The 25698-nt window shown below is 47.3% G+C and overlaps 1 protein-coding gene across 4 annotated transcripts in view; it reads left to right on the forward strand.

Annotated features, from left to right (window-relative positions):
- The first annotated feature begins 131 nt into the window (after positions 1–131).
- ST3GAL5 (ST3 beta-galactoside alpha-2,3-sialyltransferase 5) overlaps positions 132–25698 on the forward strand; it is a 47232-nt gene continuing 21665 nt past the window's right edge. The window contains exons 1-3 of one of the 4 annotated variants that reach the window (XM_029231688.1): positions 142–298; positions 18403–18696; positions 23375–23498. In XM_029231688.1, the coding sequence (XP_029087521.1) occupies positions 18687–18696; positions 23375–23498 (134 nt within the window). In that variant the 5' untranslated portion in view covers positions 142–298; positions 18403–18686. Of the gene's footprint in view, positions 299–388; positions 846–12148; positions 18697–23374; positions 23499–25698 lie in introns of those variants that run through there. The other 3 variants (XM_029231687.1, XM_029231690.1, XM_029231689.1) reach the window with 3 other exon arrangements.

Raw genomic sequence — 25698 nt, forward strand, 5'->3', positions numbered from 1 at the left:
GTCGGTGCAGCGGGGCAGCCTCTGGGGCCCTCGCGCGCTCCGATTGGTTCTCGTGTCCTCGTGACTCCAGGCCCCGCCCCACGCCCCTCCTCCGCATCTGAGCTGGGGAGCGGACGGTCCGGGACTGAATGGGCGCTAGCGCGGCGCAGGGGGCGGGCCGGGGCGCCGGGCCCAGGACTGGTGGCAGGCTGGCGCCCGCTCCCTAATATGCGGACGAAGGCGGAGGGCGGCGCGGAGCGGCGTCCCCTGCAGCCGCGGACCAAGGCGGCGGTGGCGGCGGCGGCACCTGCCGGTCGAGGTACGTGGCGCAGCCCCCTCCTCTGCGTAGCGGGGCCCGCGGGCCGGGGGCGGCGGCGCAGATCCGTCCCTGCCCCCGCGTGGCTGGGCCCGGAGACTCCGCCCAAGCCCCCGCGGGCAGCGCCCAGGGCACGGTTCCCCCAAACGCGCCTGGCGGGGGCGCGGGCTGGGAGTCGTGGCCTCGCGCGGAGTGGACCGTCGGGAGGCGCCGCGGCCCGCGCAAGTGTGGACGCGGTGGAGGCGGAGGGGTGAACGACCGGGACGTGGGGTCCAGGCGCGGTGTCCCTTTCCCCTCAGTCTTTCACATCGACTTGGGGTTTAATTCATTGCTGGAAGCTTCCGAGCCCAGGAGAGCAGAGTTGACTCATTTCCCCGGGACAGAATTGGGGGACCCTATGACTAGCAGCTCCGGAAACTGACCTTTGCATCCATCGGGAAAGCGTGCGGTGTCTGCAGGTAGAAATTGGCCACTGATCTTCCTTGCTTCCTCAATGCGGCCAGCCCTGCGGAAGAGACACGTTTTGGTGACCTTTGGTTTCTCCTGAATTGTAAGCAATGGCATTCATATGAGCCTTTAGTGTGTAAGTAATGCAAGATTTTCGGGGAGCATCTTCGAATAGGAAGAGGCGAGGGGTCCTCCCCAACCCCACATCAGGTGGGTGACCTTGGCGGACACTGATCCCCCTGTAGGACTCCATCTCCTGATCTGTACTGGGAGGTTTGACCTACTGATGGCCAAGGCCCCTTTCAGGCCCCTGGTTCTGTGGTTCTGACTGCAAAATGTGTTGACCAATGAAGAGAGTCCTGCAGAATCATTAGCTGACTTGAAAGACAAATTTATGTCCTCATGTCTTAATTCGTGTTTATGACGTTGCTTCATTAGGTATTGTTCATTTAAAAGGGAAAATGGTTTTACCTGCTACCCTTCATCTGGCACCTTCGGGTTGCCTGCTCATTAGGCCACGCACCATGCTGGGTGTTGGGATTACAAAGAGAAAGGAGACGCATCTCCTGCCCTCTGGTGTTAAGCGGAGCCCTTCTCTTGGTAATCCTCTTCCACAGAAGAGCGCGCTGTCCTGAACCTGGAAGAGGAATCCTGTCTGTTGAGTGAAGGGGCACAAACTCAAAACTGTCAGGATGGGTTGTGGTTTCACCCACATAATCCTGAAAGCTTGATGGTTTAGAAGAATGTCTTAAATTTCTAGTCGTAGAGCCAGGGGATCACCTAAATTCCAGTCAGTGCTGGGACAAGGAGAGACTAATGTGAACTGGCAGAGCCCTGTGACTGGAATGTCGTTAGCCTTTTCATGTGTCTGTCCGTTGTCTGAGTGCCGCTGTTTCTGTAAGATAAAATGAACCTTGGTTATGATTAGTAGCTGTGTCTTCCTCTAGGCGAGAAAAGAAATGGGTGAGGTGGGAAGGCACGAAGGTGTTTGTAGAAGACGGAGAGGGCCAACAGGCAGAAATTCTAAAAATGCACATTTATGACTACCTATTTTGAAAATGCTTATAATTTTGGCACAGACTGCCAAATTGTTTCATATTACCACAATAGATTAGTATTGAATTTTTTTAATTTAATTTTTATTGGAGTATAGTTGATGTACAGTGTTGTGTTAATTTCTGCTGTACAGCAAAGTGTATCAGTTATACATGTACATATCTCCACACTTTTTTAGATTCTTTTCCCATATAGGTCGTTACAGAGTACTGAGTAGATAGAGTTCCCTGTGCTCTACAGTAGGTCCCTATTAGTTATCTGTTGTATATACGGTAGCGTGTATATGTCAATCCCAATCTCCCAGTTTATCCCTCCCCCCACCCCCCTTAGTAACCATAAGTTTCTTTTCTACATCTGTGACTCTATTTCTGTTTTGTAAATAAGTTCATTTGTACCGTTTTTTTAGATTCCACATATAAGTGATATTATATGATATTTGTCTGACTTCACTTAGTATGACAATCTCTAGGTCCATCCATGTTGCTGCAAATGGCATTATTTCGTTCTTTTTTATGGTTGAGTAGTAGTATTGAATTTTAAGACTATATTCAAGACAGGATAAGAACAAACCCTTTGTTCTTTGATGTGCCTCCTTCAGTCCTTCCCTGCTTTCCCTGCTGGTCTGTTTGGCAGGAGTTTATCTAGCAGGTTGGCTCTTGGGAGGTGAATGGGACAGTAAAAAAGGTTCTGGGTCCTCTGTGTGAGTCATCCAGGTGCTGAGGGCGGAAAGGCTAGTCTTGGAAGAGGGTCAAACCTCACTTTTCACACCTTGCTAGTTGCTGAGAAGCGATTTAATCTGAACTGCCTGTGGAGACACTCCCAGAGAGTATGCTCTATGTTTTTGGTCTAGCTGGGAAGCCTTGGCAGAATTAAAGCAACTGGGAGTATACACACATTAATGATGGAACGAACTTCCCTAACTGCTGAGGAAGGAGAAGCAAGGGCTGGATCGGTATGAGGGGTATAAGTTAGCAAAGGCATCCAGAAGTGGGTGAATCACTGGCCTAGTGTGGGAGGGAGCCATGACTGCATGACTGTGGTTGGTGACACACAGGCTGTCCGGGGAGAGAGACCCAGCTTGAGCACACGTGCAGAGGGGGAGTGAGGAAGAGGGATAGGGGAGCGGGAGAAAAACGAGGTTGGAGGGCTACAAGGACACTACCAGGCTTTCCTTACCTGGACAGCTTTTTCTTTGTTTTTCTAAGTAGAGCATACATACTAGGAAAGTAGGCATAAGTATGCTACTGTTCAACAGATTTTCCAAACTCAGCAAGACATTTTTGTTCCCCCTTTAGAGTGTGGAAGAATATCCAGGATTAAGTTACTGGATGGTTCATCAGCTCCTTATACCCATGAGTTCTTCCCCTTTTCCAGTTTTAAATATCTGGAATTAATAGTTCAGAATCAGGTGGTATGATTTGATTAATTTAAACAGGGAAAAAGTGATACAAATAACAAATTTGTTTTGATGGAATAGCAGGTTGTGTTTTGAACATGAAGTCTGCCTTTAAGACTAGGTGTCATTTTCATAATTAAAGGCTTATATGTATTGAGTTCATCAACTCCTTTCTGCTTTTCACAAGCGTCTTGTTCTCATTTCCAATCTAGACTTCAGCAGCAAGAGAGGAGAACAGAGTTGTGGTACTTTTACAGGGCTGCCAGTACTCTCCTCTCTTTGCTTGTCATTTTCTGCAGTCAAGTCCTTAGTCGCCCAGGATTTGTAGCTGGTTTCCTTGCTTATTCTTCCTCTGGACCAGCTCTGTCCAATGGAAATATAAGCCAAGCCATGTATATAATTAAAATTTTTCTAGTAGCTACATTTAAAAAATTAAAAGGAAACCGGTGGATCAAAGTTTCAGTTTCCCAGGAAGATAAAAAAACCTTCTAACTCTTATGCTTATTCTTCTAACCTAATGGCACAGCTTCAAGCTGTATAAAGTAAAAAGTGACAGAATGACAGAAAAAGTTGACAAACCTGCCTAATAGTGAGAGATTTTAGCATATCTCTTTCCGTAATTGATAGAACAAGCTTACTAAAAACCAGTAAGGGATTTTTTTTTTCCAATAAGGGATTGATTCAACAAGCAACACAATTAATAAGCTTGACCAAACTGATTAAATAGAAAACATAGTTCCAGCAAGTGAAGATTATACGTTTACAAAAATCGAACATATACCAGGTCATAAAGTAAGTCCTAACATTTAAAATAATCGGTATCGTATTGACCAAGTTCTCTGAACACAGTGAAACTAAATTATGTATCAATTTAAGAATATAATTTTAAAAATTAAAAATTTTGAATTTGAAAGATAAAGAAGTAATAACAATGAAAATATATAAATCAAAACTTGTAGAATGGGGTTTCCCTGGTGGCGCAGTGGTTGAGAGTCCGCCTGCCGATGCAGGGGACACGGGTTCGTGCCCTGGTCCAGGAGGATCCCACATACCACGGAGCGGCTGGGCCCGTGGGCCACGGCCGCTGAGCCTGCGCGTCCGGAGCCTGTGCTCCGCAGCGAGAGAGGCCACAACAGTGAGAGGCCCGCTTACCGCAAAAAAAAAAAAAAAAAACTTGTAGAATGAATTGTACACGTAAGGCTTGTGGGATGCAACTAAATCAGTATTTAAAGAGAAATACACAGTCTTAATCACTCATATTAGCAAGAAAATAGTCAAAAACTAATGAGCTAGTCAGCTAAATTAGGAAGAAGTTAGGAACACAGCAATTAAAATAAATCCAAGGAGTTAGAAGGAAGGAATTTAAAAAAAAAGGTGAATTAATTTTAATAATATGTTTTAGTTAACCCAATATGTATATTATGAAATCAATATAAAAATTGTTATTGAGCTATTTTACGTTCTTCTGGTCAAACTAAGTCTTCAAAGCCTTGTGTGTATCTTATACTTTTATTAGAGCACATCTCAGTTTGGTCTGGCCACGTTTGAATTACCCAGCAGCCCCATGTGACTATGGTGTCTTCGCCTCCTGTAAATGTTGAGGAGATTTGTGGTGATAAACAGGACAGTCAGAGCTAACAGTGGTGGGGTTCAGTTATCTGCCAAGTGAATCGAGGGTCATGGGAATCTAAGAGTGTTTTGTGGTTGGCAGAGGGTGGCTCTTTTTGAAAATCTTATAAGCACCCCCCCCAACAAACCCACGTGCTACAAAACATAGGACAGAAATAAAGATAAATGCTCTACTGACTCACTTTGTCCTTACCTGTTTTAGACATGTTACATATATGTGTGTGTATATATATATATATGTATATATATGTTCTTTTAATTTTCACAAAAGCCATATGAGTTTGGTACCATTATTATCCCCATTTTACAGATGAGGATATTGAGGCTCAGGGAGGTTAAGAAACTAAGAAACTCTTGGGGACAGAGCCGGGATCCAGACTCAGGCAGTCTGGCCTGGAGGGGGTAGATGAGGCAAATGCATCCCTGTCTTTGCAGTGTATAGGACATTCCTACCCCACCCCTCAGAAGGGTCCTGAGAGGATGATCTGAGGTGGCTGAGGCAGCTCTGTTCCCTGGTCCAGGTTCCTGCGTTTCCAGACACAGCATCGTCACTCTGCTGGGTCTCCATGACAGCCTCCTCACTGGTCCTGCCTCACAAAAGGACTTCCCCATCTCCAGTCCTGCCTCAAGAGAGGTCTCTCCAAACTCCAGTTCCAGTTCAAATCCACACCCCAACCCCCAGTTGCTTCTTTTATCTTAGGATAAAATTCCAACCCACCATGGCATGACCTGCTTCCTTTCCCAGCCTCTGGGTACGTTGTTCCCTCTGGGGCTAGACCTTCAGAAATTCCCCTCAGTGCCTACTGTCCCTGCTCAGGCGGCACCTGTCTCCCCACCCCCAGCAAGTCCTACCCATTCTTTTCCTGGGGTGGGGGTGAGCCTTTTCTAAGCCCCTCCCAAACACACACATACACACGTCCTCCAAATGTAAAATACCTCCTAACACTGCCCTCATGTCCAATGTGGAGTGAGTTAAAAAGAAAAATGAGGAAAATAATTACATTGGTGTTAGATCTACTTGTCTGATTTTGAAAATGAGATGAGAGCTTTTAGAAGAGGCTGTTTCTGTATTGCTTCTTGCTCTACCCCCAGGCACGTACTCCCTGCCTGATTAAAAACGGGGTTATGTGAATGACAGCATGCCTGTTTGGGAGCCTGCCCAAGTGCTGGTTTCCCACATTTTTGGAGCAGATAGTAAAAGGGACATGTGATTGGGGTGTGAAAGGCAACTGTATGTTTTAGCCATGCCTCTTACAGACCTAAATACATGTTGTCAGTTTTAGGAACTCAAACATGCTTAACTTATTCTGGGCTTAAAGCGACCCAAACAAAACTTTCCTCTGTCTCCTGTGTTTGCTCCCTCTCTTTCAAGTCTCTCAACTGCCAGGGCCTGTCAGCCTCCAGGTTGTTCCCTGTCGCTGTCCCTCCAGTTCCTTTTCTGGGGTCATTACCACTTTCTGGTAATGGATTTGGGGTTTTACATGACTAGTATGTTTCTTCTGTTCCAGTAGAACAAAGAGGGTTATTGAATACAGCCAGCCCTCCATATCAACCAACTGTGGCTCAAAAATACTCAAAACGGAAACTTTCTTGAAAGTTCCGAAAAACAACCCTTGAGTTTGCCGCATGGTGTCAACTACATACATAGCATTTACATTGTATTAGGTATTATAAGTAATCTAGAGATGATTTAAAGTATACGGGAGGGGGGCTTCCCCAGTGGCGCAGTGGTTGAGAGTCCGCCTGCCGAAGCAGGGGACACGGGTTCGTGCCCCGGTCCGGGAAGATCCCACATGCCGCGGAGTGGCTGGGCCCATGAGCCATGGCTGCTGAGCCTGTGCTCCGCAACGGGAGAGGCCACAACAGTGAGAAGCCCGCATACCGCAAAAAAAAGAAAAATAAATAAAGTATACAGGAGGATGTGCATAGGTTATATGCAAATACTGCACCGTTTAATATAAGGGACTTGAGCATCCATGGATATGGTATCCAAGGGGGTGTCCGGGAACCAATTCCCTGTGGATACTGAGGGACCACTGTACCAGGTTAGTGCATAAACTGCGTATCGAATCCTCCACCTTCCCTTCCCCATTGACCTGCCAGCTGCTCCCTGAGGACTATTGCTAAGGTCCTGTTTGAGGATGTCTCTTGATAACCCCAAACCTTAAGAACCCATATCCTTACCCTTTCTTTTTGGGGTGGGATCTTGGTTATTTTAGAATTTGCACACTCACTTTTCCATCATCTCACACCTGGTGTTTCCCTTTATACTCCTGTTTGGGGGAAGGTCGCCATTTTGGAGCTTGTTTCTATTGGGTCCCAGAGTTGCTTTTGTTAACTGTTCATTCTACTGACTTTCACTTTCTCCTATTAAGTATTATTTATTCAGCCTGACTCCTTGTGTTTCCTTTAGATTAAGAGGGAAATCTCCCGTTAAAAAGGTAGCTTCTAGATTTGGCTTTATTTATGGCACTCCTGAGGTTGCCACAGACGTGCTCTGCTGTAGCATATTCTGCTCGTCTAATTTGCTGTCACGTGGAGGCCCACCGCCAGAGAGCTGTTACGTAAGGTGCTTTGTTAGAGCTTGGTGGGGCCCAAGGAGGACAGGCAGTTCTCTGGACAGTTTCCTCAGTTTATCCCCGTGTCCTGTCTTATTCCCTCTGGCCTCCTCCTCTTTGATGGGTGCCCACACCTCGGCCGGGAAATCATCTCAGCGGATGGTGGAGTGGTGGCAGCTGGTGGAGCCTTCCTGCATACTTTGCTATTTTTTTTCTTTTTTTTTCTCCTGTTAGCGGCCTGAATTTGTTACGCAGGCCGGATCACGGCTGGCTGGGTCCGACAAGAACAGCCCCTGCCAGCTCAGTCACCAAGTTCCGTGGCCTCTTCTTCCTCCACCACTCTTGTCAGCCCCCATCTCGCCGTCCCTGCTCTGGCTCAGCTGCCCCATCACCCCTGGCTGCGGTGGTCACAGCAGCCCCTTGACCACTCCGTCCCATCGCCTCCTACATCCCATTGTGAGCTCTCCGCCTCCCTGCTTAAGAACCACTTAAGGCCGCCTCCTCCTCTGGGGCCAGTTGGGAGGGCCTGGTTCCTTCTTTGTCACATCTTCTGCCACTTTCCTCCAGGTCCCCTGTGACCTGGCCTGAGCAGCCCTCTCTGGGCATCTTGACATGCCCTTCCTTCCATCCGGAGTGCCTGCTCTCTCTTCTTTCTGTCTCTGAGGTCTTGCCTGTCCCTCAAGGATCCATTTACACATCATGTCCTCAGGGAGGCCTCCTTGATTTCGTCTGATGGAGCTAGTGGTCCCTTGGCCCGGGGCGCTCCAGGTTCCTCTGTTATTTGGCATTTTGAGTATTTAACTATTTTTTGCTTTCCCTAGCTGGGTTTTTCATTTCAAGAGAAAGGCTGTGTCTTAGTTTTCTTTATATTCCCAGTGCTTGGTGTATGCTTATTAAATGTCTGTTTAAAGGATTATTAGGTGAACAAAGCAAATTATACAACAGTACAGACCAGCCCTCCCCAGCTGGGGCTCTACAAGAGAATTAAGCCCTAATGCGCTAAGGTCACCATTGTATACTATGAATTAACTTCTCCCCTGTGCTTCTGGAGTGATTCTAGTTATATACCATCCTTGGGAGAATTAAGAAAATAGACACTCAGGGACTTCCCTGGCGGTCTAGTGGTTAAGACTTCACCTTCCAGGGCAGTGGATGAGGGTTTGATCCCTGGTCAGGGAGCTAGGATCCCACATGTCTCGCAGCTGGAAAACCAAAGCGTAAAACAGAAGTAACATTGTAACAAATTCAATGAAGACTTTAAAAATGGTCCACGTCAAAAAAAAAAAAATCTTAAAAGAAAATAGACACTCAAATCCTTTTCTGTAGGGCTTAATCTCCAGTGGACCCAGCCTGAAGAGGGCTAGTATAGGTAATATGATCCCAAACCTGATAAAATATACATATGCAAAGAGGAAAGGCAGATGGAATATAGACCAGAATGTTAGCAGTGGATATCACTGCACTGTAGTGTAACGACCGGTGTGTGATTTCAAAATGTTCTTCCTGAAGTTTCTAACTTTGTGATAACAGAGTTGTGTTTTTTTTTTTTTAATGTTTCTTGAATAATCCAAACCGGAGTTCCTAAACCTGATTGTGCTTTAATATAAGGCAGTGGAGAGTTGGAGTTTTGTTTTTAAATATAGCTCCCTGTGCCATGCCACAACGGACCAGAAATCACCGAGCTGACCCCTCAGCATTGCCCCTGGAGAACCAGGCCTCCACATGAGGATGGGTAGCTGTCAGCCCTCTGAACCTGGGTGTTGCCACTGGACACTTGTAAATGAACGGCTGTGTCCAGCAGGCATGACTCAACGTAAGAGAAAATAGAGTCATAGGCACTCATGGAATACTCTTCAAAGCAAATCTAGAGGTGTTTTTTTCTTAATAGAGAAGAGTGAACACACCTTGTGGTTATTTGAATGAAGTCTGATAGAGGAGTCTCAATGCTAATTCTTGCTCCTCAGCTACTGCTTCAACCAGCCCTGGATTTTTTTCCTGAACTTTGACCTTGCTTGACCTCACACAGAATTTTACCCTTATCCTGGGTGCTGAAACCAGTAGATTGGATGAGGAACAGTAGATGGATGAGACTAATTACTTAGTCTCTAAGTATCTCCCATCAAGTTACTTATTAATTACAAAGCGAAAAGAGTAACTTGACAGTAGTTAAACTTGCCTTACACAGCTTTTTTTTTTTTTTTTTTTTTTTTTGCGGTACACGGGCCTCTCACTGTTGTGGCCTCTCCCGTTGGGTAGCACAGGCTCCGGACGCGCAGGCTCGGCGGCCATGGCTCACGGGCCCAGCCGCTCCAGGGAAGCCCGCTGCCTTACACAACTTTGACCAATTGATTTAACATCACCAGTAATGGGACAAAGCAACATCAGGTGCCTCGTGAGAAAATGCACCGAGACAGACCAGCACCACTTCCGTGATATTCCTGCCGGAAACGTGTAACTTGAATCATGAAGAAACGGACAAATCTCCACTGAGGGACATTCTACAAAACAATTAGCCTGTACTTTTCAAAAAATGCCAAAGTCATGAAAGATAAAGGAACTCTTTCAGATTAGAGGAGGCTAAAAAGATATGACAGCTGAATGCCACATGTGATCCTGTTTTTGCTCTGAGGCCATTATTGGGACTGCTAAAGAAATTTGAGGTCTTTAAATTAGAGAACAGTATTAAAGTAACAGTAATTTCCTGATTTTTATCATAATACTGCAGTTGTGTCTGGGAATGTCCTTGTTTTTAGGAAATACTAAAATATTTAGGGGTGAAAGTCATTGTGTCCTCAGCTTACTTTCAAGTGGTTAAAAAAGTAGTATCGGCTTCCCTGGTGGCGCAGTGGTTGAGAGTCCGCCTGCCGATGCAGGGGACACGGGTTCGTGCCCCGGTCCGGGAAGATCCCACATGCCACGGAGCGGCTGGGCCCGTGAGCCATGGCCGCTGAGCCTGTGCGTCCGGAGAGCCTGTGCTCCGCAACGGGAGAGGCCACAGCAGTGAGAGGCCCGCGTACCGCAAAAAAAAGAAAAAAAAAAGTGGTATGTGCATCATATAATAGAATCACCAAGCAAATGTGGTAGAATGGTAGCAAGTGGGTAGTCTGGGTGAGGGGAATTCTTTGTAGTTTTCTTACAGGCTCTCTGTAAGTTTGAGATTATGTCCAAAAATAAAGTTTTTAAAACCCAGAAGCCTCCAGATCGTGGTGCTGCGGCCAGCGTAGCATCAGAGGCCAACACTCTGAGTGGCTGCCCTTTCCAGGGTTGCTACTGAATCATTTCCAGCAACACTGAGCTCTCTTCAGAATTGGTTTTGTAGAATACAGGTTAGAGACCACTCAGTGTGGTTTCACCTGACAGGAAGTTTCTTTCTCCAACTTCCTGTTGATGTCGCCACCACTGTTGTCCCAGAAGGTATCACTCCTGCTGCATCCCCAGGTATCTGGTCAACCAACTCCAATGCACACATTTGCCTGGTTGAGAATAGACCTCCAGCTGTCCTGCGAAAGAGGCTTCCCAGGCAGAGTGTAACTTCATTAGCACCCAACCTGCTTCTTACATGTTAGCAGACATCCTCAGAGAGGTGACTTGGCCACCGTGAAACAGGCAACAGCCAAACAGTTAAGTATTTTCTCCCTCTTTTCTTGAAAAACAAAACAGATCCAGTCTCTCTTTTATTTTTATTGGATTTTTCCTCAGCTTTATTGAGATATAATTGACATATAACATTGTATGAATTTAAGTTGTACAACATGTTGACTTGATACACTTGTATGTTGCCAAATGATTACCACCATAGCCTTGGCTAAAACATCCATTACTGCACATAGTTATCTTTTTTTTTTTTTTTGTGGTGAGAACATTTAAGATCTATTCTCTTAGCAACTTTCAAGTATGCAAATACAGTATTATTAACTATAATCACCATGCTGTGCATTAGATCCCCAGAACTTATTCTTATAACTGGGCACTGACACCTCCCCATTTCTCCCACCCACCCCCCCGGCCCCTGTTAACTACCACTCTACTCTCTGTTTCTACGAGTTATGCTTTTTTAGATTCCACATATAAGTGATGTTCCAGTTGCTCTTTTATTTCCTTGGTGGTGGATGGGACAATCATTTATCTCCCTTCCTCACCCTTCCTCACCATACACACGCAGTGATTCTTGTTTGAAAAAGGATTCCTGTCCCTGTTGTCTGTATGCCAGGTGTGCCCTGGAGACTGTACAAATAACCAATGATTGTGATATCTGGACGCATAGAGGATCTTGCTGAGTTTGGGTTAGCTTTTCTGTGGGGATCTGGGTCCAGGCTGCTGACCAGTACATTCATTTATTCATTGGTTCATTCGTTCAAGTATTTAAGTGCCTTTTACATGCTAGGCACTGTTTTAGGTTCTGAGGTTACAGCAGTGAACAACATTGACATCTAGGAATCTTATGTTTCAGAGGGGAGAGCAGACAGTAGGCAAATACGTACGAGTCATAATGAGTGTATGAGGTAAAGTAAAGCAGGAAAGTGAATCACAGGGCTTAGGGTGAGAATGCAGTGCTACAGAGGGTGATCAAGGAGGCGACTTTATTTATTTATTTATTTTGCGGTACGCGGGCCTCTCGCTGTTGTGGCCTCTCCCGTCGCGGAGCACAGGCTCCGGACGCGCAGGCTCAGCGGCCATGGCTCACGGGCCCAGCCGCTCCGCGGCATGTGGGATCTTCCCGGACCGGGGCACGAACCCGTGTCCCCTGAATCGGCAGGCGGACTCTCAACCACTGCACCACCAGGGAAGCCCAAGGAGGCGACTTTTGAATAAAAACCAGGATAAAGATGGTGCGGGAGGGAGCCTTCTGGAAGAGGGGCAGAGGGAACCACCAGTGAAGACCCTGAAGTGGAAGTGGGGATGGCCTCCCCACCCCTTGAGGAACAGCAGGAGGCCTACTAGGCTGAAGCAGAGAGAAGAGGCGAGTGAGGAGAGTGCGGGGACGGGGAGAGGGCTCCAGATTTGACACTGCAACAGTGGATGTCCTGTTAATATCTTTTGTCACTTCAGTAAAACCTTGGAGAAATACCGTCTGCAGTTGCCGGGCATGTTCTCATTTTGGAAAATGTTCACGTACTGTGAGGGCTCAGTTAATTGCCTTTAACAATTTTAAACATATAAAAAGGCGATTGAATGATAGTCATCATGTATTCTCCGCATTGGAGCTATACCAGTTGATTAGAAGTAGATTAAAAAGCATACCTCAGAATCATCTTGCAGTTGCTTGCATCTTGGTAGGTGGTCAAAATTAGTAGTAGAGTGTAGACTACATATTCGCAGAGCAACACTTTTATTTGCTTTCTCAGAAGACAGGTCCTCATAATTTTGTGCAGTTTGCAGGAGGATCTGAAAATCTTTAGGCTAAAATCTGTTGTTAATCGCAGCTGTGAGAAGCTTGCTGGAGAGCAAGGTTTCCTAAAGGGCCATACCCACAGAACTCGGGGGAACTTGCTTAAAATGCACACTTGGTGTCCTCACCTGGTCCTGCCAGGTGGGAAATTCTGGGGATGAGGTCTGGGAACCTGCGTACGTTACAGCAGCAAGCGGTTCTTGTGCGTGGTCAGGTTGGAGAACCGCAGGCTGAGACGGGTGGAGGCATTGATCAATTAAATTGAACAAATATTAGAAGTTTTGGGGAGATGTCTGAGCATGATCTCAGCATCAGTGCTCTCACCAGCACTTTTGTTGTGGTTTTGACATCATGGGTGAAATCTCACATTCCTAAAATAGAAATGAGACACTGCCTACCCAGCAGAAATAGGAAGGTCCCATATAGTAGAGGTTTGCACCCTTTGCTGGTGGGCATGGACTGAGATGGTTAAGGTGATCTGCTTGAGTTGCATGGATCCAGGAGTGAAAGCTGTCCTTCCTCCCCCATGCACACCTGTGAACCCGCCTCAGCAGGCTGGTGTGTGAATGCAGGGCTGTGCCTGCCAGTTGGTTCCTGTTCTATTGTACACATGAGAACACGACCACATATCTTGCTGAATCAGGATTTCGTGAGCTTATGCAACCCAAACCAAATCTAGAAAAAGATTGGATACTGAAGGTCAAGAAACATCCATTTTTAGCCCACAGTCTTTGATTTTCAGTTTTTGCATTGTTTAATTACCTGCAATCCTTTAAAAAATACAGCAGTATTGAGATTTTAATATATAGTGACTTTATCCCAATGGGTAAAGTCGGGGGCGATTTTGCCCTCTGGGGGACGTTTGGCAAGGTCAGAAGACATTCTTGGTTGTCACAGCCGGGAGAGAGGGCAAGGACCAGAGATGCTGACAGCGTCTAGTGGGTGGAGGCCAGGGATGCTGTGAAACATCCCACAATGCACAAGACAGCCTCTCTGCCTCCTACAACGGAGAATTACCCAGCCCCAAATGTCAGTAGTGCCGAGGCAGAGAAACCCTGCAAGCGATCAACTCCATGCCTCTTATCTGTGTTATATGTTAGGATTCTAAGCGAGTGCTCCTGTTTGAAACACAAAAAAGAGTTCCACGGCTGAAACTGGTTTGAAATTAGCCACCTAGATTATATGAGGATGCCTGTCAGCTTGGTTGGACAGGGAGCACAGGTCACCAAGACTCTGTGAGCCCCAGGTAAGGCCCTGGCTGGTGTGCTTTTGAACTTTTCCAACGAGACCATCTTCCCCGCCGCCACTTCTCCTTCCTGTTGGCTGGGGGCAGAAGAAAGTTTAGTTTAGAACTTCATTCTGACCCGCTGCTTCCCAGCTTCTGGGCCCTAGCCCCGTGGCTTTTGTGATAGTACCTGTGGGTGGGCTTTGGGGAGGCCACCGTGCCTGTGTCTGTGCTGGATGTCCGGCACCACACTTGTGAACAGCCTCCTTTCCTGAAGCCCTCCCCACGCCGTTGGAGTTACGTTCCTGTTGTCATTTCCCTGGACCTCGGGTTTCTAGAAAGCGGGGACTTAATCCATTTCATCTTGGCATTCCCACAGAGCATGTTGGAGGAACTGATGAAATTAGAAGTCACCCTTTATTCTGTGTACAGTGGGGGCACCCATATTACTTTTTTAGGTTAAAGCGATCCAAAATGCATTTTGTTTTAGGAGCTATTGTGCTCCTTTCTTAAATAGTTTAATTTCCGGAGTGTTATGGAACCCAGGCTTGGAACTGTCACAGCGGAGTCACAGATTTTACTTAAGGTTTCCTCTTCTGATTTCCAGCAGCACCTTCTGTGCTTCTTCCTCACCTCTCCAACCCCTAGAAGGCTCTGCCTTTTGTTCTTCCCCTTGGAGATCTAATCTCTTTAGAACAACCTTAATTGTTCCTTTATCTAAACAGCCCCAGGCCCTTTTCTCGGCTGTGGCTGGCCTTACTGCTGATTTAGAGATTCCCTCTCTCCTCCTTCATTGCTGGCAGAATCCTAATTTTGTGTGGAAGCAGCCTGCCCAATTTGTGAAAAGTTCCTGGCCAACTTTGCGGCTGGGGGTAGTCACGTGATGCAGTTCTGGCTAACAAGATAGAATTGGAAGCCCGTCAGGGATTTCCGGGGAAGTTTTTCCTTTCCTGATGGAGGTGCCTCCCCTTCCTCTCTGGCTTATCCCTCTTCTCCTTCCTGCTTGGAGTTTGGAGCAGAGGCTGGTGGGAGCCAGGGACAGGGACAGCTTTGCAGAGCCACTGCGCCTGTTCTGTAAGAAAAACACACGCCTGGGGAATTCCCTGGCAGTCTAGTGGTTAGGACTTCAAACATCCACTGCAGGGGGTACGGGTTTGATCCCTGGTTGGGGAACTAAGATCCCGCATGCCTCGCGGCATGGCCAAAAAAAAGAAAAAAAAAAAAAAAAAAGACACCCCCAGTTGGCTTGTGCTGGGTGCCAAACCTGGGCTTGGCTGGTGCCCAGGTTTCTGTTATGTGCGACCAAGTGCACCCCTGACTGATACTCCAGCTTAGATCCCTCCCCAGGGCTCCAAGCTGGCATTTATCAGCCTAATGGCCCACTGGCACTGGGGACTCCGCAAGGGCACACGTCCTCCTTGTGACCTCCCTGACACTTGAGTTCTCCTCCCGCCTGCCTGCTTGCCACGTCTGACCTGCCTCAAGCCCTGTCTCTGCTGCAGCTGGAAGCCCTTCCTGCCCGCCTGGCCACAGCATGGGGGCTGGGGCACAGGGTCTGCTGCTGAGAGGGGCCCAGTCTCTGGCTGTCCCCTCCACCCCGTCCCTGCTGCCTCCCCGGCGACTCTCTTCCACATCTCATGACCCCCATGAATAAAATCTTCAAGGGCTTCTCGTGATCGTCCGTGACCTTCTGCCATCATCCATATGTTGACCCTGCTGACCTAATGACCTGTCTTAGGTCAGGTTCCCTAGAAGCAGAGCCTGGAACAGGAACTGTGGCCTCAGCTGCTCCCCCAGGGAGCTCTGGAGCTTGAATTGCTCTCCAGGGTAATCCCAGGCCTTTTGTCCCCCTGTCAATCAGTCGTTGGCTGGGGACAGAGGACAGATCCTCAGAGAAGTGGGCAGCGGTGTGCTGTCAGCAGTCAACACTCACAGCCGAGATGTGGCACCAGCCCTGGGGTGTCCAATGAGACCACAGTATTGCCCTTAACTCCTGCCTGCGCCCACACCCCAGGCCATACTTTCGCAGCTGTACCTAGTCACTCGCTCTCCAGACTCCCCAGGCCTCTGCTTTGCTCGTTCCTTCTGCCCGCGGGGTGGGTCTCCCCTCCTCACCCAGCCCCCTCTGCGCCTGCTGTAGCTGGTGTGTTATCCTTGGCAGCGGGAGGTGTTTAATCTCTGCGCATTCCAAAGCCATCCCCCCTGAGGCAGGCTTTCTGTCTTGTCTCCTGTCCTCCTCTATCAAGTACAGTTCTTCATCTAAAACAGAAAATCCAAGCACGATTTCAGTGACTGTCTCCTCCGCTTTCCCGTGGATGGCGTGTGACTCGTACCAGTCGAGGTCCACAGGAGAGAAGTTAATCACTCTCGGACCTGCCGAGAAAGGCTGGCTGGAGGGATGGGCGTTCTGGGGAGTCCAGGCCGCACTTCCAGCTGCATCCTGGGCATCTTTGTCGAGTTATTTATCATCTCAAGTTCTTCACATCATCATCACCAAACCACAAAAATTGACTTCCGATCCTGTTGCTTTCCATAACCGGGACCCAGGTTGATTTTTGCCTGCTTCTTTTTGGCGCTAGTCTTCATCATTTCTCTTTTTTTTTTTTTTTTTTGCGGTACGCGGGCCTCTCCTGTTGCGGAGCACAGGCTCCGGACGCGCAGGCCCAGCGGCCATGGCTCACGGGCCCAGCCGCTCCGCGGCATGTGGGATCCTCCCGGACAGGGACACGAACCCGCGTCCCCTGCATTGGCAGGTGGACTCCCAACCACTGTGCCACCAGGGAAGCCCCTTCACCATTTCCTGATCGATCTCTGCCCTTTTCCCATCCTCTTCCTCACCAGGATGGGCCTCAGGCTCCCTTTCCACCCAAGCGTCCAGTGTCGTGCCCCGCTGTCCCCGGACAGCCTAGGGTGAGGCTTCCTTCTCTCTTGCTGTGAAGTCCTTCTCAAGACACCTTCCACCTTGAAGGGCATATGCTCTTCCGGCTGCCGTGTTAATATCTAAGCTCTACCTGCTCATCTTCCCAGATTGTCCACTCCAGCTGTGTTGGTTTATTTACTGCTTTGTCAGTTTCAGGTTTTTGTTTCTAATAATCTGTGCTTTGACCGTGCCTTTATTATTAAAAAAAACAAAGAACCAAAAAAACCTTCACATACAGGTATACCCACCTAATTCCAATATCTACCCTGCCTAAGTACCCCCCCCAGGTGGAAGGGCGTGGACCTGGACATGGATAGATGTTGGTTGGAAATTTCAGCTCCCTACTTGTCTATGTGTGACCTTCGGCAGGTTAAATGCAGATAGCAATTCAAAAAAGTAGGTGCTTGGGTTTTTTTAATGTTGATTGATTGATGTGGCAGCATCGGGTCTTAGTTGCGGCACGTGGGATCTTTGTTGTGGCATGCGGGCTTCTCTATAGTTGTGGTGCGAGGGCTCCAGAGCGGGTGGGTTCAGTAGTTGCAGCGTGCAGGCTTAGTTGCCCCGTGGCATGTGGGATCTTAGTTCCTGACCAGGGATCGAACCTGCATCCCCTGCATTGGAAGGTGGATTCTTAACCACTGGACCACCAGGGAAGTCCCCAAAGAAGGTGTTTTTCGGATTTAATGATATCGTGTGTAGGCTTATTCCTCCCAATAAATATTAATGTCCTACCCTCTCTTGCACCAGTAATTGGCTGTACAGTTAATCTGACAGTTTGTCATGTACTGCTTTGCAGCGTCTGTTGTATTCTTATCTTGGATGGTTAAGTCTTAATTTGAAAATGTTAGTGCCAGTTCTACAAGTGGACTGGAGGCCTGGACCTTGCCTTAGTATTTCTTCGTCAGGGCCTTAATAAGAATGATTTCTTCATCAGGTATACAAGCACTTGGGAATCATCTGTGACAGTTTTACCTGTGAGTAGAAATATATAATTTTGAAAGCCAGGCCTTTTCTGCATAGAAAGGGTTAGTGGAGGCTCTTACTCTGGCAGTCTGAATGAAAGGAGGGACACATTTATGAGCCTTGGGACCCTAGCACTTAGAAGGAGGTGGTAGGGGATGAGCTGCCCGTGAAGGAAATGGAGAAGCAGAGCCAGGAGAGTGCCACGGGACAGATGGTGATGGCTTGCCAACACACGTCCTGGGAGGAATGCCTGAAACCAGCATCACCTCTGAAACCTCATAAGAAGCTTGAGTATTTATTCAGTAAATATGTATTCGTTGCCTATTGTGTGCCCCTTACCATCCTAGGCCCTGGGAACTCAGTGGTGAGCAAAACAAAGACCCCTGCTTTCATGGAGTCTACATTCCGGTGGGGAAGACGAGAGATAAATGTATATCAAAAAGACAGAAATTATGTGTAACACGTCTCATGATGATAAGCATTTTAATTGAACTTTTCATTGCAACCCGTCCTCCACCAAACAGCACATTAAAGACAAAAGAAATGAATGGACACAGTGCAGCTGGTGCAGAGATGATCATGACTAGAAATACGTAAAGCCCGGGTTCTCCGAGGGAGCATCTTAAGGCCACCCAGCCGTATGTCAACAGCACGTGTGTGAAGATGACTCTGCTTGGCCCTCCTTTTGTCGTGTTGAATCCATATGGTCCCTTCTAAATTGGAAGAAGACATTCCAACCCAAGTAGGAGGATTCACTGACTTCACGGGAAATCAAATTCTCCTACCTTGAGTAGGTGCACCCTAGAACATGATTATAGGTATATATACATAATTTTTTACAGACCTGCTTTTTCCTTGCAGTGTCTTTCTGCGCCAATAAATGTATGGACCGAATACCTTGAGTGCTTCTCAAACGTTAACGTTCACATGAATCCTGTGATTCGGCAGATGGAGGGGGCAGTGCTGAGACTTTGCAAGTCTAACCTGCTCCCAGCTGATGCTGAGGCTGTGGTCACAGATTCCACTTCCTGTAGCAAAGGCTTTGACAACTGCAGAGTATTCTAATTTACCATAATTTACCATAATTTACCAACAAATTTCCCTGCTGCTCGACACGTTAGATGTTTCAGTAGAGTTTACACTTTACTCTTTGCTCTTAGAATTGCTGTTAACATTCAGTTTTAGTTTTAATCTTAAATATCATTGGGAAAGTACACTTGGGGGGGGGGGAGTTTATCTTGTTTGATAACAGACCATAGGCGAGTCATGCACATTCCATTCAATGTGGGATGTTTCTTAAGGGCCTGCTGTGTGCCAAGCCCTATCCTAGGTGTTAGGGTTACAAAGATGAGCAAAGCCCCGGCCCTGCAGCTCAGTCCTCCAGGTGCTTGCAGAAAGGTAGAGGAGACCCCAAATGTACACAGAACATTTCAGTTCCTAAACAGAGATGGGGAAGTGCCCAGGGACGGTTATGGTGTTGAAAATGATCTTCACAGAGAAGGAGAAGGGTTTAAGGATGAAAGGAGACACTTCACCAGGCAGATCGTTGGTGGGGGGATTCCCACCGGGATTCCAGACGGAGCATGCATCTGTACAAAGGCACGGAGGCAACAATGTGGCACATCCAGGCTTCCAACAGTACTTCTTTGTGGCTAGAGTGTAACAGACAAGTTTGTCACCTGAAGTCATAGCACCTGAGATGAGCTGGGAGCCAGTAAGCAGATACATAGAAAGATGGCTTTGAAGGGACAAAACTGAGACAGGGGAGTCTGGGTAAGTGACCTCCACTAAGAGAATGCCCGTGGGCCCGGGAAGTTCAAGAAGGTATGATTGAGTGGCCCTGGGGATTGATTGAGCCTGGGGATGCCAGGGAGAAGTCTGGGGTCAACCTGCAGGTTTGGGCTTGGATGACTGAGTAGATGGTACAGCTACCAAATGATGTGAGAAAAGATTCTGCTTTGTGATTTTGTTTGAGGAGAAGATAGCAGGCAGGTCGTTAGCTAGACAGGTCTGAGCTGGGTGAGAGGCCTGCAGAGGGAGATGGATTTGGGGTCTGATCCCTTGAGGAGGTGAGTAAAAGGCAAGTGGTGAACCTTGTCGTGAATATACGTGAGCGAGGAGGAAATGGTGCTGAGGGTGGGAACCGGGACCCTGGAGTCCTGCACCGTGTGTAGGGGAGTTTACCATTGCAGAGGTCGGGAGGGAAGCGTGGTTCTAAGGCACCCGGCATGGTGCGCAGACCGAGTGAAGGAGCGGCTGGGCCGTCAGGGTGGGGAGGAGAGGCCGGTGAAGGAAGCTGGGTGTTTAGAAAGGGGTTGGGGAGAGAGAGACTGACCGGGACCTGACTGGGTGAGCGCAGGAGGGGCTTCGGGAGGATGCTGCCTCTCCAGAGATCCCCAGGAAGGGACATGGATAGGACTGAAGACAGGCCCCTAATGGGGCTGGAGCGGAAACCTGTGGCCAGAAATGAGAGTGCCTAAAGGATGCAGATGTCTTAAAGCCCTGTCAGATAGTTGTATAAAATGCCTGTCACTTCCCTCTCTGTGTAACAGTAGCAACAGCCAACACTGAGGTAGTGCTTCTTATGTGCAACCACCATTCCCACATGAATCCTGGGAGGTAGGTAATATTGGAAACTGAGCTACAAGAGTTAGAGTCAGTTGCCCCAGACTTCTTAGGTGGCAGGTGGCGGAGCTGAGCCTAGGGGTCTCTCCTGAGATCCCCTCCAGTGTGATAGGAAAAACAAAACAAAAACACAACTGTCTTTTTCTTTTCTTTTGTATCTGTCTCTCTCTTTTTTTTTTTTGAGTGTTTGAATGATGCGTGAGTGTGTTGTGTGGCAGTAGTGGTGAGAAGAGGAAGGAGTCCAGGACTGTAGACCCTCCTCTCACCTCCAGAGCCTCTTCCTGTTTGGTTCCACTTTCCTAAAAGTAGCAGAAGAGAGTCACCTGATGTCCCAGTCCGTATCCAGCAGGAAACCAGAAACCATAGAGATATGAAAGGCTGCCCCTCCCTTTGCCTTCCAGTTTTCCACCCAGACGGCACACAATCACAGTTCCTCAGGAAGCTGGGTGGCAGAAGAGAGAGTCTGGGAATGCAGTTTGCAGGCTTGCAGCCTGAGTGGCAGAGCAGATGAGAAAGAGGGGGCAGAGTAGAGCCCAGAGCCCACAGCGCCATCCAGCGCGCCAGCCGTGGGCAAGGGTGGGATCCCGGTTCCAATACCACCGCCTGCTTTGTTCTTGGGAGGTCCACGCGGGTGTGAAGTGTCATTCTGGTCATAAAAACACGGGCATCATAGAATCTTCCTTTTTATAGATGCCCTGGTCATAGGCAGCCCCCTAGGACCCACCACTTGGCTGACTGTGCATCTAAGTAACCACGAAGTTGTGGTGATTGAAAACCTTCCAGGGTCTCAGTTGATCGCGCTTCTCCTTTAAGAATTCAGTAGATTCTTCAGCAGAGGTTTACTAGTGAGGCCCTTGGCTCAGTTTTTTGAAACTACTCAAATGGAGTGATGCAAGTCTATGAAAATTCTTGTACTCTAGTGTTACACAGTTAAAATTGCAGTTGAGGGAGAGTGTTTACAGTAGCAAGAAATCAAATACTTGGATGTCAATTTGATAAAAGATTTTTTTTTCAAAGAAAATGGCACAGCACTAATGGGGGAAATGAAGTGAATAATGAGATATAACTTCCTCCTGGCTTCAAGACTAAGTATAGTAAAGACATTATTTCTTGAATTAATATGTAAATATCATAACACAGTCCGTGCCTGTATTAGCTGGGATTTAATTAACAGTTGCTTCAACAAGATGGAGGTTTATTTCTCCGTCATGTAAGAGTCCAGAGGCAGGCAGTCTAAGGTTGATTGGCAGCTCTGTCCTTGGGGTGGTCCAGGGACCCGGGCCCCTTCTCTCTTGTTGCTCCTCCATCCCTTGGGTGACATGCTGTGTGGTCCAAAGTGGCTCATCAAGTGTCAGTATTTCAGCCAGCAGGAAGGGGGATAAAGGAGAAGAGGGCGTATGCCAAAGAAAGCACCCTGAAAGTTCTCCGGGTCACTTTTGCTTGTATCCCATTGACTAGAACGTAGTCACAAGGCTGTACTTAGCTCCAAGGGTGGCTGAGAAATGTCTTTTTTCTGGGAGGCCATGTGTCCAGCTAAAAATCCAGAGGAGAGAGGAAGGGGGAAACTGATATGAGGGGAGATGTTTTGATTTCTACTACAATACCCCTTGTAATATTGCTTAAAAATTGAAAATTTGAGAATAAAATTAATCCAGAAGAATAAGTAGGCAAGCATACCAGAGAACATATGTATTTTTTAAAGAAAACCTCTTTCAAAGTTGCCATTAAAATTTTTTTAAACTGCTGTGTTTTCTTTTTCTTTTTTTCTTAGTGTAAACCTCTTCCTGTTTTTCAATATACCGCTTTCTTTTTAAACTTTTATTATAGAAAATTTCAAATCGTTTTGAGAATTGTATAGTGAGCCCCATGTACCCATTGCCCAGATTCTACAGCAGTTTAAAGCTCAACTTGTGTCAGCTATTCCCACAAACACTTATCCCCTTCCTGGTTTTTTTTGAAGCAGATTTCATTTCTCCTGTTTCATCTGTAAATAGTTCCGTAAGTATCTCTAATAGTTAAAGACTCAACAAAAATTAGACTTTTACTTTTGGGATAGTTGTAGAGTCACATGCAGTTGTAAGAAATAACACAGATTACTCACTTTCCCCCCAATGGTAGCATCTTGCAAAACCGTAGAATAGCACAACTGGGATATTGACAGGGGTACAGTCAAGATACAGAATATTTCCATCACCAAAAGGACGCCTCCTGTTGCCCTTCCCTAGCCACTGCACCACCCCCTCCCTAACCCCTGACACCTAATCTGTTTACATTTCTGTAATTTTGTCATTTCAAGAATATTATATAAATGGAATCCTGCAACATGTAACCTTTTAGTATTGGCTCAGCATAATTGCCTCGAGATTCATCCAGTTGCGGGTATCAATCGGTCACTCATTTTTTTGGCTGAGTAGTATTTCATGGTATGGCTATACCACATCAAAGCTCTTTAGGAGGGCTTCCCTGGTGGCACAGTGGTTGAGAGTCCGCCTGCCGATGCAGGGGACACGGGTTCATGCCCCGGTCCGGGAAGATCCCACATGCCGTGGAGCGGCTGGGCCCGTGAGCCATGGCCGCTGAGCCTGTGCGTCCAGAGCCTGTGCTCCGCAACGGGAGAGGCCACAACAGTGAGAGGCCCACGTACCGCAAAAAAAAAAAAAAAAAAAGCTCTTTAGGAAATTCCCTGGCGGTCCAGTGGTTAGGACTCAGCGCTTTCACTGCCAAGGGCCCAGGTTCAGTCCCTGGTCGGGGAACTAAGATCCCGCAAGCTGTGCAGGGAGGCCAAGAAAAAAAAAAAAAAGCTCTTTAAAAGCATAATCTGCTGAACTCACTTTCCTCTTTCCCTTCTCCTGCCCTCTCCTCTCTTCACAGCAATGCCAAGCCAGTACAACCGTGTGAAGCTGAAAAGCGATTGCTCGCGGCCCTCCCTGCAATGGTACACCCGTGCTCAGAACAAGATGAGAAGACCCAGCTTGTTGTTAAAAGACATCCTCAAGTAAGCACGAGCCCTCGGGCCGCAAGACACCTTTGATTTGGGTCAACTGGGTAGAACTGGGGGAAAAATTCAGTGAGAACCCTGAAGATGGCTCTCATCCGCGGTCACCCTTGTTCAGGATCATTTAAAGGCACATCTGGGTTTCCCTGGTGGCGCAGTGGTTGAGAGTCCACCTGCCGATGCAGGGGACACGGGTTCGTGCCCCGGTCCGGGAAGATCCCACATGCCACGGAGCAGCTGGCCCCGTGAGCCATGGCTGCTGAGCCTGCACGTCCAGAGCCTGTGCTCCGCAACGGGAGAGGCCACAACAGTGAGAGGCCCACGTACCGCAAAAAAAAAAAAAAAAAAAAAGAAAAGAAATAAGGCACATCTGAGTCAAGGCTCAGACCACAGGTGCTGTGGGCTCCTGCATCAGGCTGTGCTTGGTGGCAGCACAGCACCAGCCCGGGAGTCTCCAGGCTCCACAGCTTCTAGTCCCCTCCAGCTGCTGCCTAGTGCAAGAGGGCTATCCCCTTTACCTTTGCCATTTCCGGTGCATCTAAAAATGCAGTTAATTAAAGTCCCCTACAGGCATTTGAATAACATTGAATATCAAACACTAAACAGGATGAGAGGGGTACCAGCCAGGTCACCCGTACATCCTAGTAAGAGATAGAATTGTTTTTTTATTTTTTAAATATTTTATTACATTTATTTATTTAATTTTGGCCACTCGGCAAGGCTTGTGGGATCTCAGTTCCCCGACCGAGGACTGAACCCAGGCCACTGCAGTGAAAGCGCCAAATCCTAACCATTGGACCACCAGGGAACTCCCGAGATAGAATTGTTAAAGGAGGAACTTGTCAGTTTTACTTGGTACCAGCCAAACCAGGTGGTAAACTACACTTTCTTTCATGCCGACAGGTAGAAATCCAACCCTGAAATCTAGCCTCCCACCTCATGTTACTAATTCGGGAGGTGTAGAAGAAGAAAGGTGGGAAAGGAAATGTATGTTAATAAACACTCAGATCATTTTCCATCTCCTTTTGTCATCAACCAGTAATTATCGAGGCCCCCATATGCCTGGCGCCATGCTGGGTGCTGGCTGCATGGGAGATAGACCTGGGCCCCATGCTGCCTACAGTATGGCTGAGACAGACTTGCGACCAGAAATTACAGAACAACGGAATCAGGGCTGTAGATTCTGGGCCTGCTTTTAACTTTTTCTTCCTTCCTTTTTTTTTTTCTTTTCTGGCCACACTGCACAGCTTGTGGGATCATAGTTCCCCGACCAGGGATTGAACCTGTGCTCCCAGCATCTAAAGCTCGGAGTTCTAACCACTGGACCGCCAGGGAATTCCCCCTTTTATTTCTTTTATAATCAAAATAAGGGAATTATTAATGCACTGAATATAATACCTTTTCTGGGACTGGAGAAAAGAATAGGTCATACTGCATTCACAAGATTCAAAAGATGTTAAAGGTACTCAGTAAAACATCTTCCCATCCCTGCTCCCCACATTTCCTCTTTCCACTTAAAGATGACCAATATTAGCAGTCTTGTGTATGTAAGAAATACTGTGTGTGTGTATTCCCCTCCCCCGACCGTCTCTTTTTTATGCAAATGGTTTCATCCCATTCACTTAGCATTGTATTTGATCCCAGAGAAGAATTAAGATGCTTGTCCAAGTTTTCATGGTAGAGTCTATTGAAATGAGAATCAAGAAGTCTTGAAAACACTTCCTAGCAATACTTTTTTTGCAACATAATCCTCAAATATTAAGAACTATTTAGCATCTATGATATACTATGCTAAATGCTATATATATATATTTTTTTTTAAATTAATTAATTTATTTATTTGGTCACACCGGGTCTTCTCTGTGGCAGGTGGGCTCCTTAGTTGTGGCTCACCGGCTCCTCAGTTGTGGCACGTGGACTCCTTAGTTGTAGAGTGAACTCTTAATGCGGCATGCATGTGAGATCTAGTTCCCTCACCAGGGATTGAACCCGGGCCCCATGCATTGGGAGCGCAGAATCTTAACCACTGCGCCACCAGGGAAGTCCCAAGACTGACTTTTTTTTTCTTTTTTTTAATTGAGGCAAGGAATATGACTTTATTCCGAAAGCCAGGCATCAGAGAAGATGGCAGACTAAAGTCTCAAAATAACCATCTTCAGGACTGACTATTTTAAAGTGGCAAAAAATTGAAGCTGAGATT

This window comes from Monodon monoceros, unplaced genomic scaffold (assembly GCF_005190385.1).
Source record: "Monodon monoceros isolate NGI ecotype Baffin Bay Population unplaced genomic scaffold, NGI_Narwhal_1 Super_Scaffold_19, whole genome shotgun sequence".
NCBI lineage: Eukaryota > Metazoa > Chordata > Mammalia > Artiodactyla > Monodontidae > Monodon > Monodon monoceros.